This window comes from Salmo salar, chromosome ssa15 (assembly GCF_905237065.1).
Source record: "Salmo salar chromosome ssa15, Ssal_v3.1, whole genome shotgun sequence".
Classification (NCBI taxonomy): Eukaryota; Metazoa; Chordata; class Actinopteri; order Salmoniformes; family Salmonidae; genus Salmo; species Salmo salar.
Genome location: NC_059456.1, coordinates 73,840,501 through 73,862,471, shown reverse-complemented (window position 1 = coordinate 73,862,471; position 21,971 = coordinate 73,840,501). Strand labels below are relative to the sequence as shown.

Genomic DNA, 21,971 nt, shown 5'->3' with positions numbered 1-21,971 from the left:
CAGAGTGAATCCATCAACTTATTTTGTGACTTATTAAGCACATTTTTACTCCTGAACTTATTTAGGCTTGCCATAACAAAGGGGTTGAATACTTATTGACTCGGCATTTCAGCTTTTAATTTTTATATACACTGTATATATATTTCTTACTCTAAAAACATAATTCCACTTAAATCAAAATTTGATCCATTTAAAATACAGACTGTAACACATACACATGTGGAAAAAGTCAAGGGTTATGAATACTTTATGAAGGAACGGTATCTGTATCAGTCTATTAAGGAAAATAAGCTGTATTGTTAATCTTCTTCTCCACCCATCAGTCTCAAAAGCAATTGCTAAAATAAGAAGTTTATTTAAGGGATTTAGATGAAGATGTTACCTTTCACCATGCATTTGGTCTCGTTAGTCTTTAGTAATATAGTTATTGTGTCAAAATGTAATTTAGGAATACTAGCTATCAGGGAGGTGTGATAAATTAACCCATAACCAAATATTCTACGTAAAACTGAACATAAATAAATGACCATTGGTGCTCTCTAGGTCCGTCCGCAAGTATCTAGGCAAGGTCTTCAAAGCATCAGTTGTTATGAATGAAAGTTATGAATGTAGTTATGAATGATATTGCATCATTCATGTCATGGAATAAAGGTAGGAATTGACCAGGCAACTGGAGGGCTGCTGGGTTCACATCCTAAAGACATCCCCCTACCGTTGGGCCCTTGAGCAAGGCCTTTAACACCACAATATGCTCTCCATCCAGGGGCACTGCAGTTTGAACCTGTGCTCGTCTCAACGGCGAAGAAGCCACATTTACGTTGTTCGCTGTAACATGGACAATAAAGTTGTTATGTGTGCGCACTACAACAAAAGATTTTCCAACCAAAGCATTGCGTGTGTATTTCTACTTACAACTTTGAACATTAAGGCCACACAGCTAAAATAACCCTAAAACACAAATTGCAATCAGACCCTTATGAAATATCTTCTTGTTATAATTTAGCTCCCTCTCTTTCATGTCCTATGACTAGAAAACTCTATCTTGCACCGATACTGTAACAATATAATTTCTGCTCAAATTCTTAATCAGCTCATTTTTGTTGAGCCACAGATGCTGTATGTGTTTATTTGTATGCATTGTAGAGTCAGCTGTCAATCAAAATGCTGCCATGCTGCTCCATCTGGAATTTAAATGCATTATGATGTATTCACTGTAAATCAAATCAAATCAAATTGTATTTGTCACATGCGCCGAATACAACAGGTGTAGACCTTACCGTGAAATGCTTACTTACAGGCCCTTAACCAACAATGCAGTACAAGAAATAGAGTTAAGAAAATATTTACTAAAAAGACTAAAGGAGAAAAATGTAAATAAAAAAGTAACACAAGAAAATTACATTACAATAACGAGGCTATATACAGGGGGTACCGGTACCGAGTCAATGTGCGGGGGTACAGGTTAGTCGGGGTAATTTGTAAAGTGACTATGCATAGATAATAAACAGCGAGTAGCAGCAATGTTAAAACAAAGGGGGGGGTGGGGGTGGATGTAAATAGTCCGGGTCGCCATTTGATTGTTCAGCAGTCTTATGGCTTGAGGGTAGAAGCTGTTAAGGAGCCTTTTGGTCCTAGACTTGGCACTCCGGTACTGCTTGCCGTGCGGTAGCAGAGAGAACAGTCTATGACTAGGGTGACTGGAGTCTTTGACAATTTTTTTGGGCCTTCCTCTGACACCGCCTAGTATATAGGTCCTGAATGTCAGGAAGCTTGGCCCCAGTGATGTACTGGGCCGTACATACTACCCTTTGTAGTGCCTTGCGGTCAGATGTTGAGCAGTTGCCATTCCAGGCAGTGATGCAACCGGTCAGAATGTTCTCGATGGTGCAGCTGTAGAACTTTTTGAGGATCTGGGGACCCATGCTAAATCTTTCCAGTCTCCTCAAGGGAAAAAGGTGTTGTCGTGCCCTCTTTACAACTGTCTTGTTGTGTTTGGACCATTATAGTTCGTTATTGATGTGGACACCAAGGAACTCTTGACCCGCTCCACTTCAGCCCCGTCAATGTTAATGGGGGCCTGTTCGGCCCTCCTTTTCCTATAGTCTACGATCAGCTCCTTTGTCTTGCTCACGTTGAGGGAGAGGTTGTTGTCCTGGCACCACACTCCTCCCTATAGGCTGTCTCATCATTGTCGGTGATCAGGCCTACCACTGTTGTGTCATCAGCAAACTTAATGATGGTGTTGGAGTCGTGCTTGGCCACACAATCATGGGTGAACAGGGAGTACAGGATGGGCCCCGGTGTTGAGGATCAGCGTGGCAGATGTGTCGTCGCCTACCCTCACCACCTGGCGGCGGCCCATCAGGATGTCCAGGATCCAGTTGCAGAGGGAGGTGTTTAGTCCCAGGGTCCTTAGCTTAGTGATGAGCTTTGTGGCTACTATGGTGTTGAACGCTGAGCTGTAGTCACTGAACAGCATTCTTATATAGGTGTTCCTTTTGTCCAGGTGGGAAAGGGCAGTGTGGAGTGCCATTGAGATTTTGTCATCTGTTAATCTGTTGGGGTGGTATGCGAATTGGAGTGGGTCTAGGGTTTCCGGCATGATGGTGTTGATGTGAGCATTCACCAGCCTTTCAAAGCACTTCATGGCAACCGACATGAGTGCTACGGGACCGTAATCATTTAAGCAGGTTACCTTCACTTTCTTGGGCACAGGGACTATGGTGGTCTGTTTGAAATATGTAGGCATTACAGACTCGGTCAGGGAGAGGTTGAAAATGTCAGTGAAGACATTTGCCAGTTGGTCCGCGCATGCTTTGCACACACGTCCCAGTTATCCGTCTGGTCCCGCGGCTTTGTGAATATTGACCTGTTTAAAGGTCTTGCTCACATCGGCTACAGAGAGCATGATCACGCAGTCGTCCGGAACAGCTGGTGCTCTCATGCATGCCTCAGTGTTGCTTGCCTCGAAGCGAGCATAAAAGGCATTTAGCTCATTTAGTATGCTCACGTCACTGGGCAGCTCGTGGCTGGGTTTCCCTTTGAAGTCCGTTAGTTTTCAAGCCCTGCGACATCCGACGAGCGTCAGAGCCGGTGTAGTGGAATTCAATCTTAGTCCTGTATTGACACTTTGCCTGTTTGATGGTTCGTCTGAGGGTATAGCGGGATTTCTTATAAGTGTCCGGGTTCGTGTCACGCTCCTGGAAAGCAGCAGCTCTAGCCTTTACCTCGGTGCGGATGTTGCCTGTAATCCATGGCTTCTGGTTGGGATATGTACGTACGGTCACTGTGGGGACGATGTCGTTAATACACTTATTGATGAAGCCAGTGACTGAGGTGGTATACTCCTCAATGCCATTGGATGAATCCCAGAACATATTCCAGTCTGTGCTAGCAAAACAGTCCTGTAGTGTAGCATCCTCGTCATCTGACCACTTCCATATTGAGCAAGTAACTGGTACTTCCTGCTTTAGTTTTTGTTTGTAAGAATCAGGAGGATAGAATTATGGTCAGATTTGCCAAATGGAGGGTGAGGGAGAGCTTTGTATGTGTCTCTGTATGTGGTGTAAAGGTGGTTTAGAGTTTTTTTCACCTCTGGTTGCACATGTGACATGCTGGTAGAAATTAGGTAAAACGGATTTAAGTTTGCCTGCATTAAATTCCCCGGTCACTAGGAGCGCCGCTTCTGGATGAGCATTTTCTTGTTTGCTTATGGCCTTATACAGCTCGTTTAGTGTGGTCTTAGTGCCAGCATCAGTTTGTGGTGATAAATAGACATCGACGAATAATATAGATGAGAACACTCTTGGTAGATAGTGTGGTCTACAGCTTATCATGAGGTATTCTACCTCAGGCGAGCAATACCTCGAGACTTCTTTAATATTAGACTGCACCAGCAGTTATTGACAAATAAACACACACCCCCTCCCCTCGTTTTACCAGACGTAGCTGCTCTGTCCCGCCGATGCACTGAGAAGCCAGCCAGTTCTATATTATCCGTGTCGTCGTTTAGCCACGTCTCAGTGAAACATAATATATTACAGTTTTTAATGTATCGTTGCTGGGATAGTCTTAATCCTAGATCGTTCAGTTTGTTTTCCAATGATTGTGGTGGTTTACCTACCAATGGTGCATTAGGGCTTAAGTTCCATCTACCCCACAACTCTCCTCTCCTGGGGCTTACTGGGCTTGTTATTTACAACCCCCCTCAACATACACACAGACCAACATGCGCACACACACACTCACACATACATGCATACACAGGCACGCATGTGCATGCACGCATGCACACAAAAATGTACACACACAGGCATGCATGTGCACGCACGTGGGTGCACACCACACGCACGCGCGCACACACGCACACACATACACACATACATACACAATATGATTTAAAACATAACTGATGCACTTGATTGGAGCACGAAAGCATTGGCCACATTTAGACATTTTTTGATTTGCACAAACGTTTTGAGTGTATGATGCAATGTCTGTTGTAGCGCTAAAATTATGGAGAGTTCAAGTACATTTTTCTTCTATATAAATGATGTGTGGGCGGCAGGTAGCCTCGCGGTTAAGAGCGTTAGGCCCATACCTGAAAGATCGTTGGTTCAAATCCCTGAGCCGACAGGGTGAGAAATCTGTCTGTTCCCTTGAGCAAGGCACTTAACCCTAATTGCTTTGGATGAGAGCGTCTGCTAAATGACTGTGGAGGAAGACCTCTTGAAATGATGTATGGAAAGGGAAACATTTGTGAGTGTGTCTGTGTAGACCTCTTCTTCTTTGATTTCCAGGCGTACAAGAGGAGAACCGAGGCGGCCAAGAAAGAGTACCTGAAAGCCCTTGCCACATACAGAGCGAGTCTGGTTTCCAAGGTAACACTTATGACACACCAGGCTTGCTTAGAGTGATGATGGATTGGATGGAAAATCTTGGGTAATGGCGGGGGAGGGGCTAAAGAAGAGTGGAGGTGGGGTGTTGCAACAATACTGTATACAATAGGGACAATACCTTATTTCCATAGGTTGGGGGTTGGGACAGTTGTTCTGATAGAGGAAGGTCATACTATTCTCTCCCTTATGCACAAAAAGATATGAAGCTATAAAGCTTTGTTAGAAAGGGAGTTTAGTGATTTTAGTGCTTGCGAAGCATACTGTATGTATGCCCTGTGTATACAGTATGTATGTATGTATGCATGTATGCCCTATATGTACACAGTATTTCATTGAGCCAATATCTTTGTCTGTCGTTACATGAAATGTTAATTCTATCTGGTCTGTCCAGACATAGTTCTATGTTTCTCCACAGCTGAGCTATGCCTGTTCATACAAGACACATGAATGGAACTAATGGTTTATTCTTGTTATTGATGCATCCATCATGTCTTCTGTTTCACTGCTTATACAAGAATGTGCATCCAATTCAATACTACACATAATTGGGTTTTTGTTGCATTTTCTCCGCGTGACACCTCACTGCTAATTTAGATTTATGGCTTTCTCCTTTTTGCCTATGAGTAATGGCGCCCTATCTCCTGTGCAGCAACATGGATAGGAAGGAAGGAAGGAATGGTGGAATTGCATTGTTTAGTGCCGTGTCGCGTTAACAGGCCACAATGTAGCGTCTGGGAGATTCCTTTTGTCATTCCATTTGTTCTCCTGGCACACAGTCTCATTTCCCTCTCTGTGTGTGTGTGTGTGTGTGTGTGTGTGTGTGTGTGTGTGTGTGTGTGTGTGTGTGTGTGTGTGTGTGTGTGTGTGTGTGTGTGTGTGTGTGTGTGTGTGTGTGTGTGTGTGTGTGTGTGTGTGTGTGTGTGTGTACGCCCTCTCTATTCCCATCCAACTGTCATGGTGTCCACTGATCATTATATGGTGGCACAATTCATACAAATGGGCTCCATTACCCCTGTAATCAACACTGATAGGTGCAGATAAGCAATCTGACAGCTCATCATAGGGTCTGGGTTGGGGGGCGGGGGCAAGACGAGGGCTGCACCTGCTCTGAATGATTCACCCACGATATACATAAGGAGCCTATAAGTCGCATGATACATGACCTGGCAGTTCTGGGTTGGATTCATTAGGGTACGACACGGAAGCAAACAGGCCAAAATAGGGGAGGTACTATCTGAACTTGTCCAATAAGAAACATTGGTTTACATTTTGCATCACGCAAAATGTTAAAATGTTTTACTATGTTGTGCCCTAATGAATACAATCCTGAATAATACTGACTGGGGCTAAGGCTTGTAAACTCGTCTCTTTCTGCTGTGGCCATTGTAGTCAAAGATAATGGGAAGAGTTGAATGAATGTGTTTGACTAATTTATTACATAGATGAGAGATGAGTTTTAGGGGGAGAGTCCACTCTCCAACAGTATATGAAATCATGAAATGTTTACACATTTACACATATAACTATTTGTGCTTTCTCTAACTCTTCCTGCTTCCTATTTCTTTTGTTTCTCCCCTCCAGACCTACGACGACCCCGTCGAACCAAAAAGTGCCCAAAGCAGCCAGCCCTCCCACATGCTGCCCCCCAAGCAGCCCTTGTACAGCATGCCTCCGCAGCCCTCCTCCCCCTACGGTCTGGGCCCCAGCTCCTTCCCCCTGTCGGACCTGCAGAGCTTCGCCGGGCCGCCCCGCCATGCCCTGACCAGGACCCTCAGCCAATCCCAGATGCTGCCGCCCAGCATGAGTGCCTCTCCCCCCTCCCCCTTCCAGATCAGCCCGCCCCTTCATCCCTCCCAGCTTGCCCTGCACCAGAGCTCTCTGCGCATGCAGCAGGTCCAGTCGCACTCAATGGGGCTCCAGGGGTCTCTGCACTCACCTCCTCTCAGCCAACAGGTTAGTCCTATCTCTGTTCTTTAGTGTTCAGTCCTGTAGTGTTGTGGAAACATTTGAAATAGGTGATAGAGCACTGATATAATGTTTGCCTTAAGGATCTCATAACACCGGGTGATTGGACTATTATTAATAATAGGAAAAACCTTAAAGATCCATTCTGATCCTAGATCTGCACCAGAGTTAGGGATCAATTCGAAATGAAGCCAGTGTCCACTTACTCCCCAACTTAAAGTAAATTGAGCATTACCCCATTGCCTGCAGTGAACGTAAACCTCTTCCTATTGGGCACTCCAACCACATTGGAACATTTGAAATGGTAGTGGTTTTTAAGAGAGCACTCTTCTGTTTCCCCTTCTGCTCCAGGGGTTCTCTCACATTCAGGACTACCAGAACAGTGTGGGTGGGTCTCAGTCTCCGGGGGCGCCCAACCCAGGGCATGGACAGAAGCCCGACTGGGATGGCGAGTACTGCAACCGGGACTGTGGGCCCAACCACTGCAGGTGAGCACGTCGTGATAACCTAGTATACTGGGACGAGGAACAGTTTTATCAACAGTGCTTTGCCAGATGAGTGAGGCTTGAGGCTGAGTCGTACTGTTTATTCAAAAGTGGTAGTAGTGAAATAACACTTTTCCCTACACTGTGAGAAAGTGTGACATCCAATGAAGTTTCCCTTTGTTTGACTTAGTACACATTGTTATATGGAACGTAGGCATTTGAGCATGCATGCATTCTTCCAGCACAAGATCATGCAATGTCACTGTTCATTCACTTCCACTGCTATGCAAGTGACACACAACTACTTTGCCACCAAATAAATAATACAGAATTGAATAAATAGTTTTCAGACTGTCATTCAATGCATTGGTTTCTGGACCAACATTTGCCTGTTTTGACAGCATCTTCTCTTTGTTCTCTTCATCAGCAGTGGCATGGGAGTTCGGGACAAGCCTCTCTACCTCACTTGAAGCTGGTGGACCTCCAAAAGTCAAGACTCCAGGGAGTTTTCCAACATTCATTAACAACGTCAATGTATCTTTTTCCTCCAGCTTGTTTTTTTCTGAAGGATTTTTAAAATCCCAAAGACTGCTACTACTTCACCTTTTTTCCAAGCACTTAGACTGGACAGGAGCCTTGCTTATTTTTTCCATGAACGTTCCATTTTGTGGGGGGTTGAGCTTTAAGCTCACATCAACATACTATACACGAACCCCCCCCAAAAAATGTCTGTCTTTGTTTTGACAAAGGGGTCGTTGTAGGTCTGGAGGGGAGAAAGACAAGTGTCCCATTTTTCTTTTCTCAGAGTGATTGTAAATATCTACCAAGATGGAACCTGGCCCCCAATGCCCAGATGTGTGTATCTAACCGCAGTCCCCTTGCTTTTTACATTATTTTGTCTGGTTATGTGATTCTTGTGCGGGCTGGATTCAGTGAGGGAACACACACTAAATCTGATCCCAGATCTGTTTGTGCTGTCTTTTCAACTCCAATGGTGACAATGGCCATATAAGTTGGCAAGACAGCACAAACAGATCTGGGACCAGGCTAACTCCTCTCTAATGAAGAGAGAAATACAAAGACTGCAAATGATTCAGTTCCCCAGTTGTTATTGGGGGCTCTCTGAGAGAGAGTGTCTGCGTCTGAAATGGTACCCTATTCCCTATCTAGGGCACTACTCTAGTCAAAAGTAGTGCACTAGATGAGGAATAGGGAGCCATTTTGGACACCCTCTGCACTGGCCTCAGGATGTTACTGGACTGAAGAGGTCAAAGGTGAAACCTCTCCCTTAGTTTAAACCTCTCCTGGTCCAGCGGACCATGCCCCCCCCACTCCCCATTACCACTTGCTAAATGTGAAATGTTACTAAAGATAAAAACATAACAGTGGGTTTTAAAGTTTTTGACTAGTTTCATTAGGTGTTTTAGAATTGTGTTGATTTTATCTTTATAATTTGTTGTGAAAAAAATAAATAATGCATTTAATTCTTAAAACATTTTAGTTTTTCACTGTAGCACAATTTAAGTTTCTATGGTATGGTTGCCAGGTAGATATTTAATTTGTGCACAAACCTGCCAAAAGTACTTCTTTTATTTGAAAAGACAGCAATGAGAGAACCCATTTCCTTTAGTTGAAGAACATGTTTCACAATATAGTAATGCTATTTAATTCGGTTGACAGATTTCTAATCTATTTATGAATGATATGAAGTTATGTTTTGGCTTGTTTTCATCAGGGTGCATTATTATTATTAATTTCCATGGTAATTTGAATAATTATTATTTGTACATCACTTGTTGCTGGTGCATTGACTTTTTGTCAGCATTTGTTTAATTCTGTGTTGCAATGCTTCTTTTGTTTTCTTTTGTGTGAAATAAAACAACATTAAGTGGAAACTAAACTGTTTGCCTCTGCTTATATTTACATGTTCTTATTAGGTTTATCACATTTACATGGTGAGGCTAGCGAGTGAAAGGATAGTTGGTCTCAAGGCTTGGCAGCCTCACGTGATAGGCCGAGTCCAAATTTTTCACCCTTCTGAGATGTGTGCATTTGCACACTTTCTCGTGAGGATTTTACAATGGTGGAAACTTCTTCCAACCAATGCTTATACCAATCCTGTATGTTTTGTTATGTGCACATATCAGTTATTTAGCTGCTAGTTGTCTGAACCAATGTAGATGTCTTTGTTCGCTTAGCATGTTTTCATTTTCATCAGGTTAGACTATGAAAATGAGAAGACTATAAGAGTTGATGCAGTGCTAGGCCTAGCTGAAAGTTAAAAAAACACAGGCTCTCACTTATGAATTTCACAGATGGATTAGAGTTAGAAAATACATTTAATCTATCATCCCTCCCCCCTCCAACCTCTCTCTCTCTATCGCTCTCTCTCTCTCTCTCTCTCTCTCTCTCTCTCTCTCTCTCTCTCTCTCTCTCTCTCTCTCTCAGACACACACGGAACATATAACCGTAAAACATGACAATATAGTGCCCTCTAGTGTTAGCTTAGGACATGTTTTTAAACAATAACACCTAATACTGTCAATGGGTAAAACTAATGTGTCCAAATCTCTCTCGTTCTCTCACCTCTCTCTCTCTCTCTCTCACTCTCTCTCTCTCAATTCAATTGTCAATTTAAGGGCTTTATTGGCATGGGAAACATATGATTACATTGCCAAAGCAAATGAAATAGATAATAAACAAAAGTGAAATAAACAATAAAAAAATGTATAGTAAACATTACACTCACAAAAATTCCAAAAGAATAAAGACATCTCAAATGTCATATTATGTGCAAATAGTTAAAGTACAAAAGGGAATATAAATCAACATAAATATGGGTTGTATGGTGTTTGTTCTTCCTTGGTTGACCTTTTCTTGTGGCAACAGGTCACAAATATTGCTGCTGTGAATGGCACACTGTGGTATTTCACCCAATAGATATGGGAGTTTATCAAAATTGAGTTTGTTTTTGAATTCTTTGTGGGTCTGTGTAATCTGAGGGAAATATATGTCTCTAATATGGTCATACATTTGGCAGGAGGTTAGGAAGTGCAGCTCAGTTTCCATCTCATTTTGTGTGGGCAGTGTGCACATAGCATGTCTTCTCTTGAGAGACAGGTCTGCCTACGGCAGCCTTTCACAATAGCAAGGCTATGCTCACTGAGTCTGTACATAGTCAACGGGTTCCTTAAATATGGGTCAGTCACTGTAGTCAGGTATTCTGTCACTGTGTACTCTCTGTTTAGGGCCAAATAGCACTCTAGTTTGCTCCGTTTTTTTGTTAATTCTTTCCAATATGTCAAGCAATTATATTTTTGTTTTCTAATTGTGTTGCTGTCCTGGGGCTCTGTGGGGTCTGTTTGTGTTTGTGAAGAGAGGACCAGCTTGCTTAGGGGACCCCAGGACCAGCTTGCTTAGGGGACTCTTCTCCAGGTTCATCTCTCTGTAGGTAATGGCTTTGTTATGGAAGGTTTTGGAAATGCTTCCTTTTAGGTGGTTGTAGAATTTAACAGCTCTTTTCTGGATTTTGATAATTAGCAATATCGGCCTAATTCTGCTCTGCATGCATTATTTGGTGTTTTACATTGTACACAGAGGATATTTTTACCCATCAAAAGGAACATAAAATTTGACATACCAACTAGGATCTGGCTAAAAATTAGTTATAGAACCCATTGCCTTTTATGGTTGTGAAGTCTGGGGTCCGCTCACCAACCAAGAATTCACAAAATGGGACAAAAACCAAATTGAGACTGCATGCAGAATTCTGCAAAAATATTCTCTCTCTCTCTCTCTCTCTCTCTCTCTCTCTCTCTCTCTCTCTCTCTCTCTCTCTCTCTCTCTCTCTCTCTCTCTCTCTCTCTCTCTCTCTCTCTCTCTCTCTCTCTCTCTCTCTCTCTCGCTCTCAGACACACACACAGCCTATAACTGTAAAACATGATAATATAGTGCCCTCTAGTGTTAGCTTTGGACATGTTTTTAAACAATAACCCCTAATATTGTCAACGTGTAAAACTAATGTGTCCGAATCTCCCGCTTTCTCTCTTGCTCTTTCTCTCAGACACACAGCCTGTAACCGTAAAACAGGATAATGTAGTGCCCTCTAGTGTTAGCTTTGGACATGTTTTTAAACAATAACACCTAATACTGTAAAATCGTCGAACTGTCCCTTTAATGTTATAATATTATAACTAATGACACTTGGGACATTTTACAGAAAATACGTCATGCATTTATTAGCAGTTACATCAATGACATTTGGCAATAAAGGCAGCATTAATGAAATACTATTGATGAAAGAAAAATAGATTTGCATTGTATTTCAGTCATGAATCAATACATAGTTCAGACAAGAGCAGTGATGCTGTACAAAGATTCTGAAGAGCACTGAGTGTAAACACATGTAGGATATTGTTACCAAAGCCTGTAACATTATACTACATAGAGTATCTGGTATGAACACAAATGGTTTGTTTGTAAATTATGTCTGAGTGTTGGAGTGTGCCCCTGGCTATTCGTAGTTTCTTTTAAAAAAAAATGAAAATGGTGCCATCTAGTTTGCTTAATATATGGAATTTGAAATTATTTACACTTGTACTTTTACTTTTGATACTTAAGTATATTTTAGCAATTACATTTACTTTTGACACTTAAGTATATTTAAAACCAAATACTTTTACTCAAGTGGAATTTTACTGGGTGACTTTAACTTTTACTTGAGTCTTTTTCTATTAAAGGTACTTTTACTAAGAGGACTGGCAAGTCGTGGAACATACGTGGAACATACAAAAGTACAAGAGAATCTCTTTAATGTAATAGAAAAAAACACAAAAGTAAATTGGTGCTCACTATTTCCTGAGGTTAACTGATTTGAGCTTTCCATTTGAATTGTTCTTCCATTTGTTATACTTTAATGGCATCTTCTGGAAGGAATGTGATAAGTGTGCTGGGGTATATGTCCAGGGCCCCTATTGCAACAGAAAACTAAAAGTCCAGGTATCCCCTTCCTGTTTCAGTCCGTTTCCTTCCATTTGGTATCGAATGAACATGACCCAGGTCAAACGTTTTGAGGTTAGCAGCACAGTCTTGAAATCGAACGTGCTATTACACTGAGGTTAGAATTCAGCAATGGGAAAAATATATAAGAATGCATGTGTATCATGTCGTACTGAAAGCCACTAACCAATCAAACTGTCTGAATTCTGGTCAATTCTTTTAAATCAACTTTATTCACATCAGAACTAGGACTTAATTCAATCCGTATCGCTAAAGTTCAGCGCTATAGAGTGATTGAAATGTAAAGGCAATGTTTCCGCAATCGCGGAGACTGCATTCACGGTAAAAGCTGCATATCCCGGCTCAATTGGAAATGACCTGTAAATTTCATATAGCACTGAACTTCAGCAAAATGGATTGAATTGAGCCCCTACAATTAACATCACAAGTCTCACAGACGGGGATTAGCTAAGCATAATTTATATATATATATTTTTTTCTTCAATTACTGTTCTGTTCAAGGCATTATTTCAAATCATTATCCCAAATGGTATTTTTTTCTGCACAAGATTCTAGCCTTTGAATTCATTTTTATAAGTTTTGATTGTAAGATGTGATCACATACCTCACTGAGATGCCATTACAGTCAGAGACACCTCTGATTGGCAGATATGTATATCAGGGTTGTTGGCACCACCAGCCAGTCCAACAAGAAAGTATGGGTACAGTCTCTCAGCAAACGTGTCTTTATGAGTATAGATGTGTGTCATATCTTTGGGGTCGTAGAAGGACACCTCCCCACTGGTGAAGTCCAGCTGCACTCGGATCCTCTTCAGCTTCTCAAAAGCAAGGGGCTCACCCTTTCCACTTTGATACACACCATTCCTGTTCAGTATAGCCCAGATTCCATAACCTGGTGAAGCAAGAATCTCCCCCTTCCTATCAATGGTCTCTTTAGCTACGCCCAGATTCCACTCAGGATGGTCCCCCACCTCCACCTCCCAGATGTGCTTCCCTGAGCTGAAGCCCTCTGAGCCTAGAACCTTGGCATACTGTGCGAACCTCTCTGGGTTGTCAGTGATTTGCTGACCTATGTTATTAAATCTCACACTGGTCAGATTATCAGACACAGAGAGCCAGCGGTTTGCAGTGTTGGGGTTCAGAATCACAGGAGTGTATTGGACTATCTCCTTCATCTTCTCCCACATTCTGAACTTCAGGTTTCCCAGGTGTTTGGCCATGTCGATAAGCCCTCCTGAGACCTGCTGTGTACCCGGCAGTGTGCTGTTCTGGGTGTATTTGTAGCTCATGAGGAATGTGCGGTCGTCTTTCTGCAGGTCCTGTTCAAGAGAAGAGATCTGCTTGAGAATTCTCTCCATCTCTCTGGCGATAGCCTTGCCCTTCTGCTCCTCTTCCTCCCTGAGCATAACCAGTCTGGCCTCTTCTTCCTCTCTCAGAAACTGGTGGAACTTTTCAAACTGCTCCCTCATCTGCCTCTCTGCGTCCGCACGTTGCTTCTTAATGTGGACCTCCATGCTTTTGTACGTTTCTTGATTCTTTCGAAGACTCTCTAAATTGGATTTTAGTTCTTCCTTTTGATCAAACGCAGTCTTTTTCAGTGCTGGCACCTTTTCTAGAGTGCCTGTCTCCAGCTTCATAGCAAGATCATTCTGGTCCATCTTCCTCAGGATCTTCAGTGAGATCTTCACTGCTCCTTCGTGGCTGTAGGCATTGACCATCTTCTCCACGGTGTCCTCCCTGCCAGCGTTCTCCAGACAGCCCTTAGGAATAGGAAACCGGCCATCTAACATGTTCTTAGTCAGTAGATACTGAAATCTCTTCAGCTCGCTTGAGACCAAGCTATCCAAAGTGTCCAGCAGCAGCTCATGGACAGGAACAGGAGTTGCCATTGTAGATTATCCAGAAACTAAACTACAGTCAATAAACTTTGATCAACTTTACAACCTTCACTTTTAACAGCTGCTCTTAGAATTTTCCATTTAGATGATATCTCCTTGTAATTGTTTAGTCTCTTGGTATTTGTAAGGAGAAAAATTCCAGTTGTGTATCGCAGTGAGAGTGACAGTTATAAACAGTCTCTGTAATGACTTCTGATGGAACAAATCTATTTTCACTTTCGACAGCTTTCTACTAGTGAGATATGGGTGGGAGGGGCTTCTAGGTCGTGCTAAACTTTCATATGTTTGACTTTATTTTCCTTTATGCAGCACATACATTTACCCACACACTTTTTCTTTATATTATTTATTTGTATTATATATAGTATACATAGTTGTTATACCGGGGCGGCAGGTAGCCTAGTGGTTAGAGTGTTGGGCCAGTAACCGAAAGGTTGCTGGATTGAATCCCTGAACTGACAAGGTAAAAATCTGTTGTTCTGCCCCTGAACAACGCAGTTAACCTACTGTTCCCTGGTAGGCTGTCATTGTCAATAAGACTTTGTTCTTAACTGACTTGTGTAGTTAAATAAAGATTACATTTAAAAAAAATACTGTAGTTATCGTTATCATGTAATGTTGACGCTCTACCTAGTGACACATTAACCTTCTAATGCTGCCTGAGGAAGACCTTTGGCCGAAAGGTGTGGCACCATACATAGCTGTGTATCCAAGAGTTGGATAGATGCCACATATTTTCCATTATGGCACTTGTGACATCGTGAGCAGTGCCATTGAGGGCAATCTCCGTTTTAAAGTACAGTAGTCAATTTCTTCTTCTTCTAGTTCTATAAGTTTATTAACAGTCGGTAAACAAACTGAAAGGTGCATACCGCCACCTAGAGTGTGTTGTCTGTTCAGGCATGAAGCCAAGGTTAGTAAATTACTGCCAGCTACAACTATCAAATGTTTGCTCAGGGGGCTGAACTCGCTGATTTTGGCTTCGTTTTTTCACCTCCACATTAAGAAATGCTACAGTAGAAGCCAATCTAGAGTTTAAGTAGTGCTCGTTGGAGACCTCTCCAGAACAACCGGGAGGTTTGCTTTTGTACTTGCCCGTCGGATAGCACACGTTTTGTCACATCCTGATCTATCTTGTGCTTGTCTCCACCCCCCTCCAGGTGTCTCCCATTTTCTCCATTATCCCCTGTGCATTTATACCTGCGTTTTCTGTTTGTCTGTTGTCTCGTCAAACCTACTAGCATGTTTTTCCGTACTCCTATTGCTATAGTTGCTAGTTGTCACGGTTCCGACCATTTCTGCCTGCCCTAACCCCGAGCCTGCATGCTGTCCTGTACTTATCTGACTCTGACCTGCTTACAAACTTCTGCCTGCCCTACCCATGAGACTGCCTGCCGCCCTGTACCTGTCGAACTCGGACCTGGTTATGAACCTCTGCCTGTCCTCGACCTGCCCTTTGCCCGCCTGTATTGAACCTTCTGTTTCTTGTGTTTGCAACTGGGTCATATCCTGAGTCGTGTTAGTTTTGGGGCTTTTGTTGCACTGTTTCTGACTAAAGTACATTTAACCAATTTACTGCCAATGTATTAGGCCTAAGAAAATGGCGTCCATTGAGAGGGCAAGAACAAGATGTATGTCAGGAGAAGTGCAGTATTATCATAAGGAGATACTTGGAATACGGATGAGGAATGGAGGGAAAAAGAGAGGCAGAGGTCAAAGAGAGGGAATGAAGAGGGTGAGCTTGAATCGGAAAAAGGGGAGCTGGTTTGTTATAGAAGAATGGTAGGAAGTGTAAGCAGAGTGAGCTGTATGCCGGATCAAAGACAGGGGGAGAAATGGAAGTGAATGACGGCAAAGTATCAGAGGTGGTAAGTGTGGCGAAGATCTCAGAGCCTGAGGCTTGCACCGAGGGTCAGGATAAAGATGAGTCTGTGACGGTAGGAGTGACATTTGTGGAAAAAGTGGACCCTTGCCTTTTTAGATGATCCATTCGTGTTTTCAGGGTGGGTGAAAACAGAGTTGGGTGCTGTGGAATCAGTGAAGGTAACCAGAAGTGGTCTTGTGATAATTATGTGTTTCTGCTGGTCAGAGGGAGCAGTCGCTCTGCTTTGAACATGGGGACGAGATGTGAATTGTTTTGCTCTCAAGAAAAGGGTGCCTTTGAAAGGAGTGATTACTGGGGTAGCAGTAAATGTGAGAGTTTATCAACTGAAGGGGAAGATTCCCAGTGTTTGATGCGCGTCCTTTGGTTGCGACGCAGACATAGTGGCATGAGTGTTGAAACAAGAGTCATCTGTTCTTTCAAGTTTTGATGTTGAGTCTTTGCTTGACAAAGTGATGTTTGGATATAGAAGTTATCCCGTACGAGCTTTTGTGTCGAATACATTACGTCGTTACAGGTGTCAAGCTTATGGGCATGAGACAAAGGAATGTGTAGCATTGGGGAAAGTTGTGGTATGTGTTAATTGTAGGGGTGCCCATGGAGCTGGGGATCAGAATTGCCCGGTGTGAGAGAGCCAGGTTGAGGTTACCAGTGTTAGAGTAGTGCAGAATTTGTTGTATGCTGAGGCAGTGAAGACAGTAGAGGAAGATGGGTTAAGGGGGAGGGATCCTGAGAGGAGTGGTGTGAGTAGTAGATCTGTAATAGTACAGAGGGATAGGCCAACAAGTGATATATGCTTCAGTAAGATTGTTCTTCTTAGCATTTATAGCAATGGTTATCAACTGTACTGCAGGGATGGAACATAAATCGCAGAAAATTGAGGTTGTGGTGGCAGCTGCAGAGAGGTATTTGAGTGTACAAGACTTGACGTCAGAAGAGTTACATGGTGTTGTCACGCCCTGACCTTAGAGATCCTTTTATGTCTCTATTTTGGTTGGTCAGGGCGTGAGTTGGGGTGGGCATTCTATGTCCTTTTTTCTATGTTTGGTATTTCTTTGTTTCGGCCGGGTATGGCTCTCAATCAGGGACAGCTGTATATCGTTGTTGCTGATTGGGAGCCATACTTAGGCAGCCTGTTTTCCTTTGGGTTTTGTGGGTGGTTATTTTCTGTTTAGTCATTTGTTACCTGACAGAACTATTTAGCTGTTGCACTTTGGTTTTTTGATTCAGTGTTCATTCAAATAAATTTCATGATGAGCACTAACCACGCTGCGCCTTGGTCTACTCTTTCAGACGGTCGTTACAGGTGTGTTGAGTGCTGGTGTCCCGTCCTTTCAGGCTGTTGGCCTAAGGGAGGACTAGATTGATTTAAATAGTGGAGTAGGGTGGTGGGTTTTAGTGAGTGTAGGATTAGATGGTAGGGTATTTGTTGATATAGTTTATTTTTTTAAGAAACATATAAGGGAGTTATACTCCAGTCTAGTAGGTGATGGTAATACAACATTTATTGGATGCCAACTGCTGTTAAACCTTATTGAAGAAGAAACAAACGGGAGTTGTCTTGGGGGTGTGGTTTGATCAATGTGTTTGATGTGGGTGTTATGTTCACTATTAGGTGATTGGCAGTAGGAAGCTGTCTGCTTAAGTTTTCGAGATGATCGATCTCTGTGGAGGGAGGAGCTGGTTTTTACATATTGTGTATATTTATTTATTCTGAAAATATTTCAGTTTGTTGGCAATGTCAATTCTTGCAAATGTTATGTTCGCTAGATGGACAGGCAAATGCCGCCGACTACTAAAATGTAAACCTATCAAAACGTGTGTACTATCCATGGTACTATCTCTGCTGATCACGTTATCCGTATCTAAGGTAGTAGACTGGTGATCTCCGTTCATCAAACTGCTATCAGGTAAAGTCTTATTTAATTTTTATCTAACTAGCTATTTAGTTATAGAAACATGATACCATCAGTGCAAGCTGTAAAATGACTCAACTTAGAACACAGCAACCTTAGTAATGTAGCTAGTTAGCTAGAAAGCATTATAACGAGCTAGCGTGTCATTCCGGGACAATGATCGCTTTAGCTTTCAGATTATTCCAAGTAATAATTTAGGACTACAAAAATCTATAGGACAAGTAGTATAAATCTACTACAGTCATCAAGGCAGGACCCACTTATTGTATTCATTCTGACAAATAAGAAATAACACATTATCCCTGTCAATAGTTGGAGTACGATGATTGCAGAGCTTTCAGGATGTTCATTTTCAAGCTACAAATGACATTCCTTTGCTGTGATTTATTTGATTAATTCTTGTCTCTCACTTTTGTCTCACATGACCTATTCAGCTTTCCTGTGTCCTGCTCCCAGATATCATCCAAGTGCTATTCACCAAGCATGGGCTGACTCGTTCACCTGTGAGAACCATCCGACTGCAGTTTGAACTAACCCTGCTGTCACTATTTAGACATTGGGACCACATATTGTCTTAGTCTAGTGCATTTTAGAATTGAAGAACACCCATTGCAGATACATGTGCTTGGTTGAGCATATTTATTCATTGTCTCTCACTTTTGTCTCCTATGATCTATTCACCAAGTCCTGCAGTTTGAACTAGCCCTGTCGTCATGATTTAGACATTGCATTTGCCTGTTTTCTTTTCTTTGTGGGTTGTTTTACAGTGTTAGGGTGGCAGGTAGCGGTTAAGAGCATTGGGCCAGTAATCGAAAGGTTGCTGGTTTGAATCCCTGAGCTGACTAGGTGATAAATCTGTAATGTAAATGTCTCTCTACATTGCTGACCAGGGTGGGATACTTTTGATATGCCTATGGGGTCTGCGCACACAAATGCTCCTGGAGAGAAGGAGGAATACTGAAGCATGCATTGATATGTCTCCTTCAGAGGCTCAGGCTTTTGGCATAGATGGTAACGCTCTCATTACTGGACTGTAAGATTGTGCCCACTTGAAAAATATTGATTGGTACTGTAGGTTATACTATATTTAGATACTTGAAATACCTTTGCTATTGTCTCCTTACTCAATAAATGGTGAAACACTATTCGTGATGGTGCTCTTTGTTTGAATGTACAGTGCATTTGGAAAGTTCAGACCCTTTGTCTTTCCACATTTTGTGGGGGGGAGCCATATGCTCTTATTCTAAAATAGATTTGATTTTTCTTTTAAATCAATCTACACACAATACCCCATAAGGACAAAGGGAAAACAAATGTATTACAAATAAAAAACAAAGACCTTATTTACATAAGTATTCAGACCCTTTGCTATGAGACTCAGCCTTTATGGTAGAGTGGCCAGACAGAGGCCAGTCCTCCGTAAAAGGTACATGACAGCCGCTTGGATTTTGCCAAAAGGCACCTAAACAACATTCTCTGGTCTGATGAAACCAAGATTTAACTCTTTGACTTGAATGCTAAGCGTCACATCTGGAGGATACCTGGCACCATCCCTATGGTGAAGCATGGTGGTGGCAGCATCATACTGTGGGGATGTTTATCAGCGGCAGGGACTGGGAGACTAGTCAAGATTCAGGGAAAGATGAACAGAACAAAGTACAGAGAGATCCAGAGCACTCAGGACCTCAGACTGGTGGTAAGGTTGACCTTCCAACAGGACAACGTCCCTAAGTACACAGACAAGACAACGCAGGAGTAGTTTCGGGGACAAGTCTCTGAATGTCTTTGAGTGGCCCAGCCAGAGCCTGGACTTGAACTCGATTGAAAATCTTTGGAGAGACCTGAAAACGCTCCTCCATCCAACCGGACAAAGCTTAAGACGATCTGCAGAGAAGAATGGGAGAAACTCCCCAAATACAGGTGTGCCAAGCTTGTAGCATCATACCCAAGAAGACTCGAGGCTGTAATCGCTACCAAAGGTGCTTCAACAAAGTACTGAGTAAAGGGTCTGAATACTTATGTAAATATATTTTCAGTTTTAAAATTTTAAAAACCTGTTTGTGCTTTGTCATTATGGGGTATTGTGTGTAGATTGAGGGGGAAAAAAACTATTAATCAACGTAACAAAATGTGGAAAAAGTCAAGGGGTCTAAATACTTTCAGAATGCACTGTATATGCATGAAATGTACATTATGGAAAACATGTCTTACACTCAGTCATAGTTAGTAGAATAATGAATGGATTGGCAAGATTTTGGCTCCGTCAACATTTAGAAGGTTCATAGGAAAGTTTTTAAATAATTTAAACCACTTAAATATACTCACATTCACTGAACATTTAGTAGCCTTCTTTGATACTAAAACGTTCATTTCCCAACTGATTTTTCTATAATCCTACTACAGGCTCTTTATCAAGGTCAAAATGTTGCCGACAGAGAGCACTGCCGTGCTTCTAGCTCTTAGGAAACTTTGCAGTATTTAAAAAATATATATATATTTCTTACATTACTAGCCCAGAACATTTGTTGTGTTATTACATACAGCTGGGAAGAACTATTGGATATCAGAGCGACAGTAACTCACCAGCACTACCAGTATTACGACCAGGAATAAGACTTTCCCGAATCTGATCATTTGTTCGCACTCCCCAGGGAAATTGAACTGATTCCAGAGGCCGACCCAAAACACCGCCAGCAGAGGAGAGGTACTCGGAGTGGTCTTCTAGTTTGACTTAGGAAGCGCGCACACCACCGACCGCTTATGAGTATAACTCGCTAATGTTCAGTCTCTGGATAATAAAGTTGACGAGCTCAGGGTGAGGATTTCTTTCCAGAGAGACATCAGGGATTGTAACATTCTCTGTTTCACCGAAACATGGCTCTCTTGGGATATACTGTCTGAGTCCGTCCAGCCAGTTGGGTTCTCAGTTCATCGCGCAGACAGGAATAAATATGTTTCCGGGAAGAAGAAGGGCGGGGGTTTATATTTCATGATTAACGACTCATGGTGGGATTGTGATAACATACAGGAACTCGACCTAGAATCACCCGACCTAGAATACCTCACAATCAAATGCCGACCGTATTATATCCCAAGAGAATTCTCTTCGGTTATAGTTACAGCTGTGTATATGCCCCCTCAAGCCTATACCACGACGGCCCTCAAAAAACCTCACTGGACTTTATGCAAACTGGAAACCACATATCCTGAGGCCACATTTATTGTAGCTGGGGATTTCAACAAAGTAATTTTGAGAAAAAGGCTGCTGAAGTTATATCAACACATTGACTGTAGTACTCTTGCTGCTAAAACACTCTACCACTGCTACTTCAACCTCCTCCCTTCCTATTGACAGAAACTCAAACAGGAAGTACCTGTTCTAAGGACTATTCAACACTGGTCTGACCAATCGGAATCCATGCTTCAAGATTGTTTTGATCACGCGGACTGGGATATGTTCCGGGTAGCCTCCGATAATAACACCGACGAATATACTGATACGGTGACTGAGTTTATCAGGAAGTGTATAGGAGATGTTCTACCCACTGTGACTATTAAAACCTACCCTAACCAGAAAATGTGGATAGATGGCAGCATTCCCCCAAACTGAAAACGCAAACCATCGCATTTAACCATGACAAGGTGACTAGGAATATGGCAGAATACAAACAGTGTAGTTATTCTCTCCGCATGGCAATCAAACACGAAAAACGCCAGTATAGAGACAAAGTGGAGTCCATATATTTATATATTCTTAATTCCATTCCTTTACTTAGATGTGTGTGTATTGGGTATATGTTGTAAAATTGTTAGATATTACTTGTTAGATATTACTGCACTGTCGGAGCTAGAAACACGAGAGTTTCGCTACACCCACAATAACATCTGCTAAACGCGTGTATGTGACC

General features: G+C 42.3%; 2 protein-coding genes and 1 long non-coding RNA gene across 5 annotated transcripts in view; 2 read left to right on the top strand and 1 right to left on the bottom strand.

Annotated features, from left to right (window-relative positions):
- Positions 1–9,248, top strand: part of LOC100380856 (thymocyte selection-associated high mobility group box protein TOX) — a 136,773-nt gene extending 127,525 nt beyond the window's left edge. For all 3 annotated transcript variants that reach the window (XM_014146042.2, XM_014146043.2, XM_045696055.1), the window contains 4 exons: positions 4,800–4,880; positions 6,480–6,851; positions 7,215–7,351; positions 7,776–9,248. In XM_014146042.2, coding sequence (XP_014001517.1) covers positions 4,800–4,880; positions 6,480–6,851; positions 7,215–7,351; positions 7,776–7,818 — 633 coding nt within the window. In that variant the 3' untranslated portion in view covers positions 7,819–9,248. The remainder of the gene's footprint in view (positions 1–4,799; positions 4,881–6,479; positions 6,852–7,214; positions 7,352–7,775) is intronic.
- A 2,257-nt stretch (positions 9,249–11,505) lies between these two features.
- LOC106572324 (E3 ubiquitin-protein ligase TRIM35-like) lies at positions 11,506–14,479 on the bottom strand. Its single transcript, XM_045696054.1, has 2 exons — positions 12,972–14,479; positions 11,506–12,459 (listed from the first exon to the last, which is right to left on the bottom strand). The coding sequence occupies exon 1, from the start codon at positions 14,254–14,256 to the stop codon at positions 12,973–12,975; it is 1,284 nt and encodes a 427-aa protein (XP_045552010.1). The 5' UTR covers positions 14,257–14,479; the 3' UTR covers positions 11,506–12,459; position 12,972.
- A 3,195-nt stretch (positions 14,480–17,674) lies between these two features.
- LOC106572325 (uncharacterized) lies at positions 17,675–19,208 on the top strand. The gene is made up of 2 exons (XR_001321104.2): positions 17,675–18,057; positions 18,498–19,208. It is a non-coding gene; the product is annotated as an uncharacterized lncRNA (long non-coding RNA).
- The last annotated feature ends 2,763 nt before the right edge of the window (positions 19,209–21,971 follow it).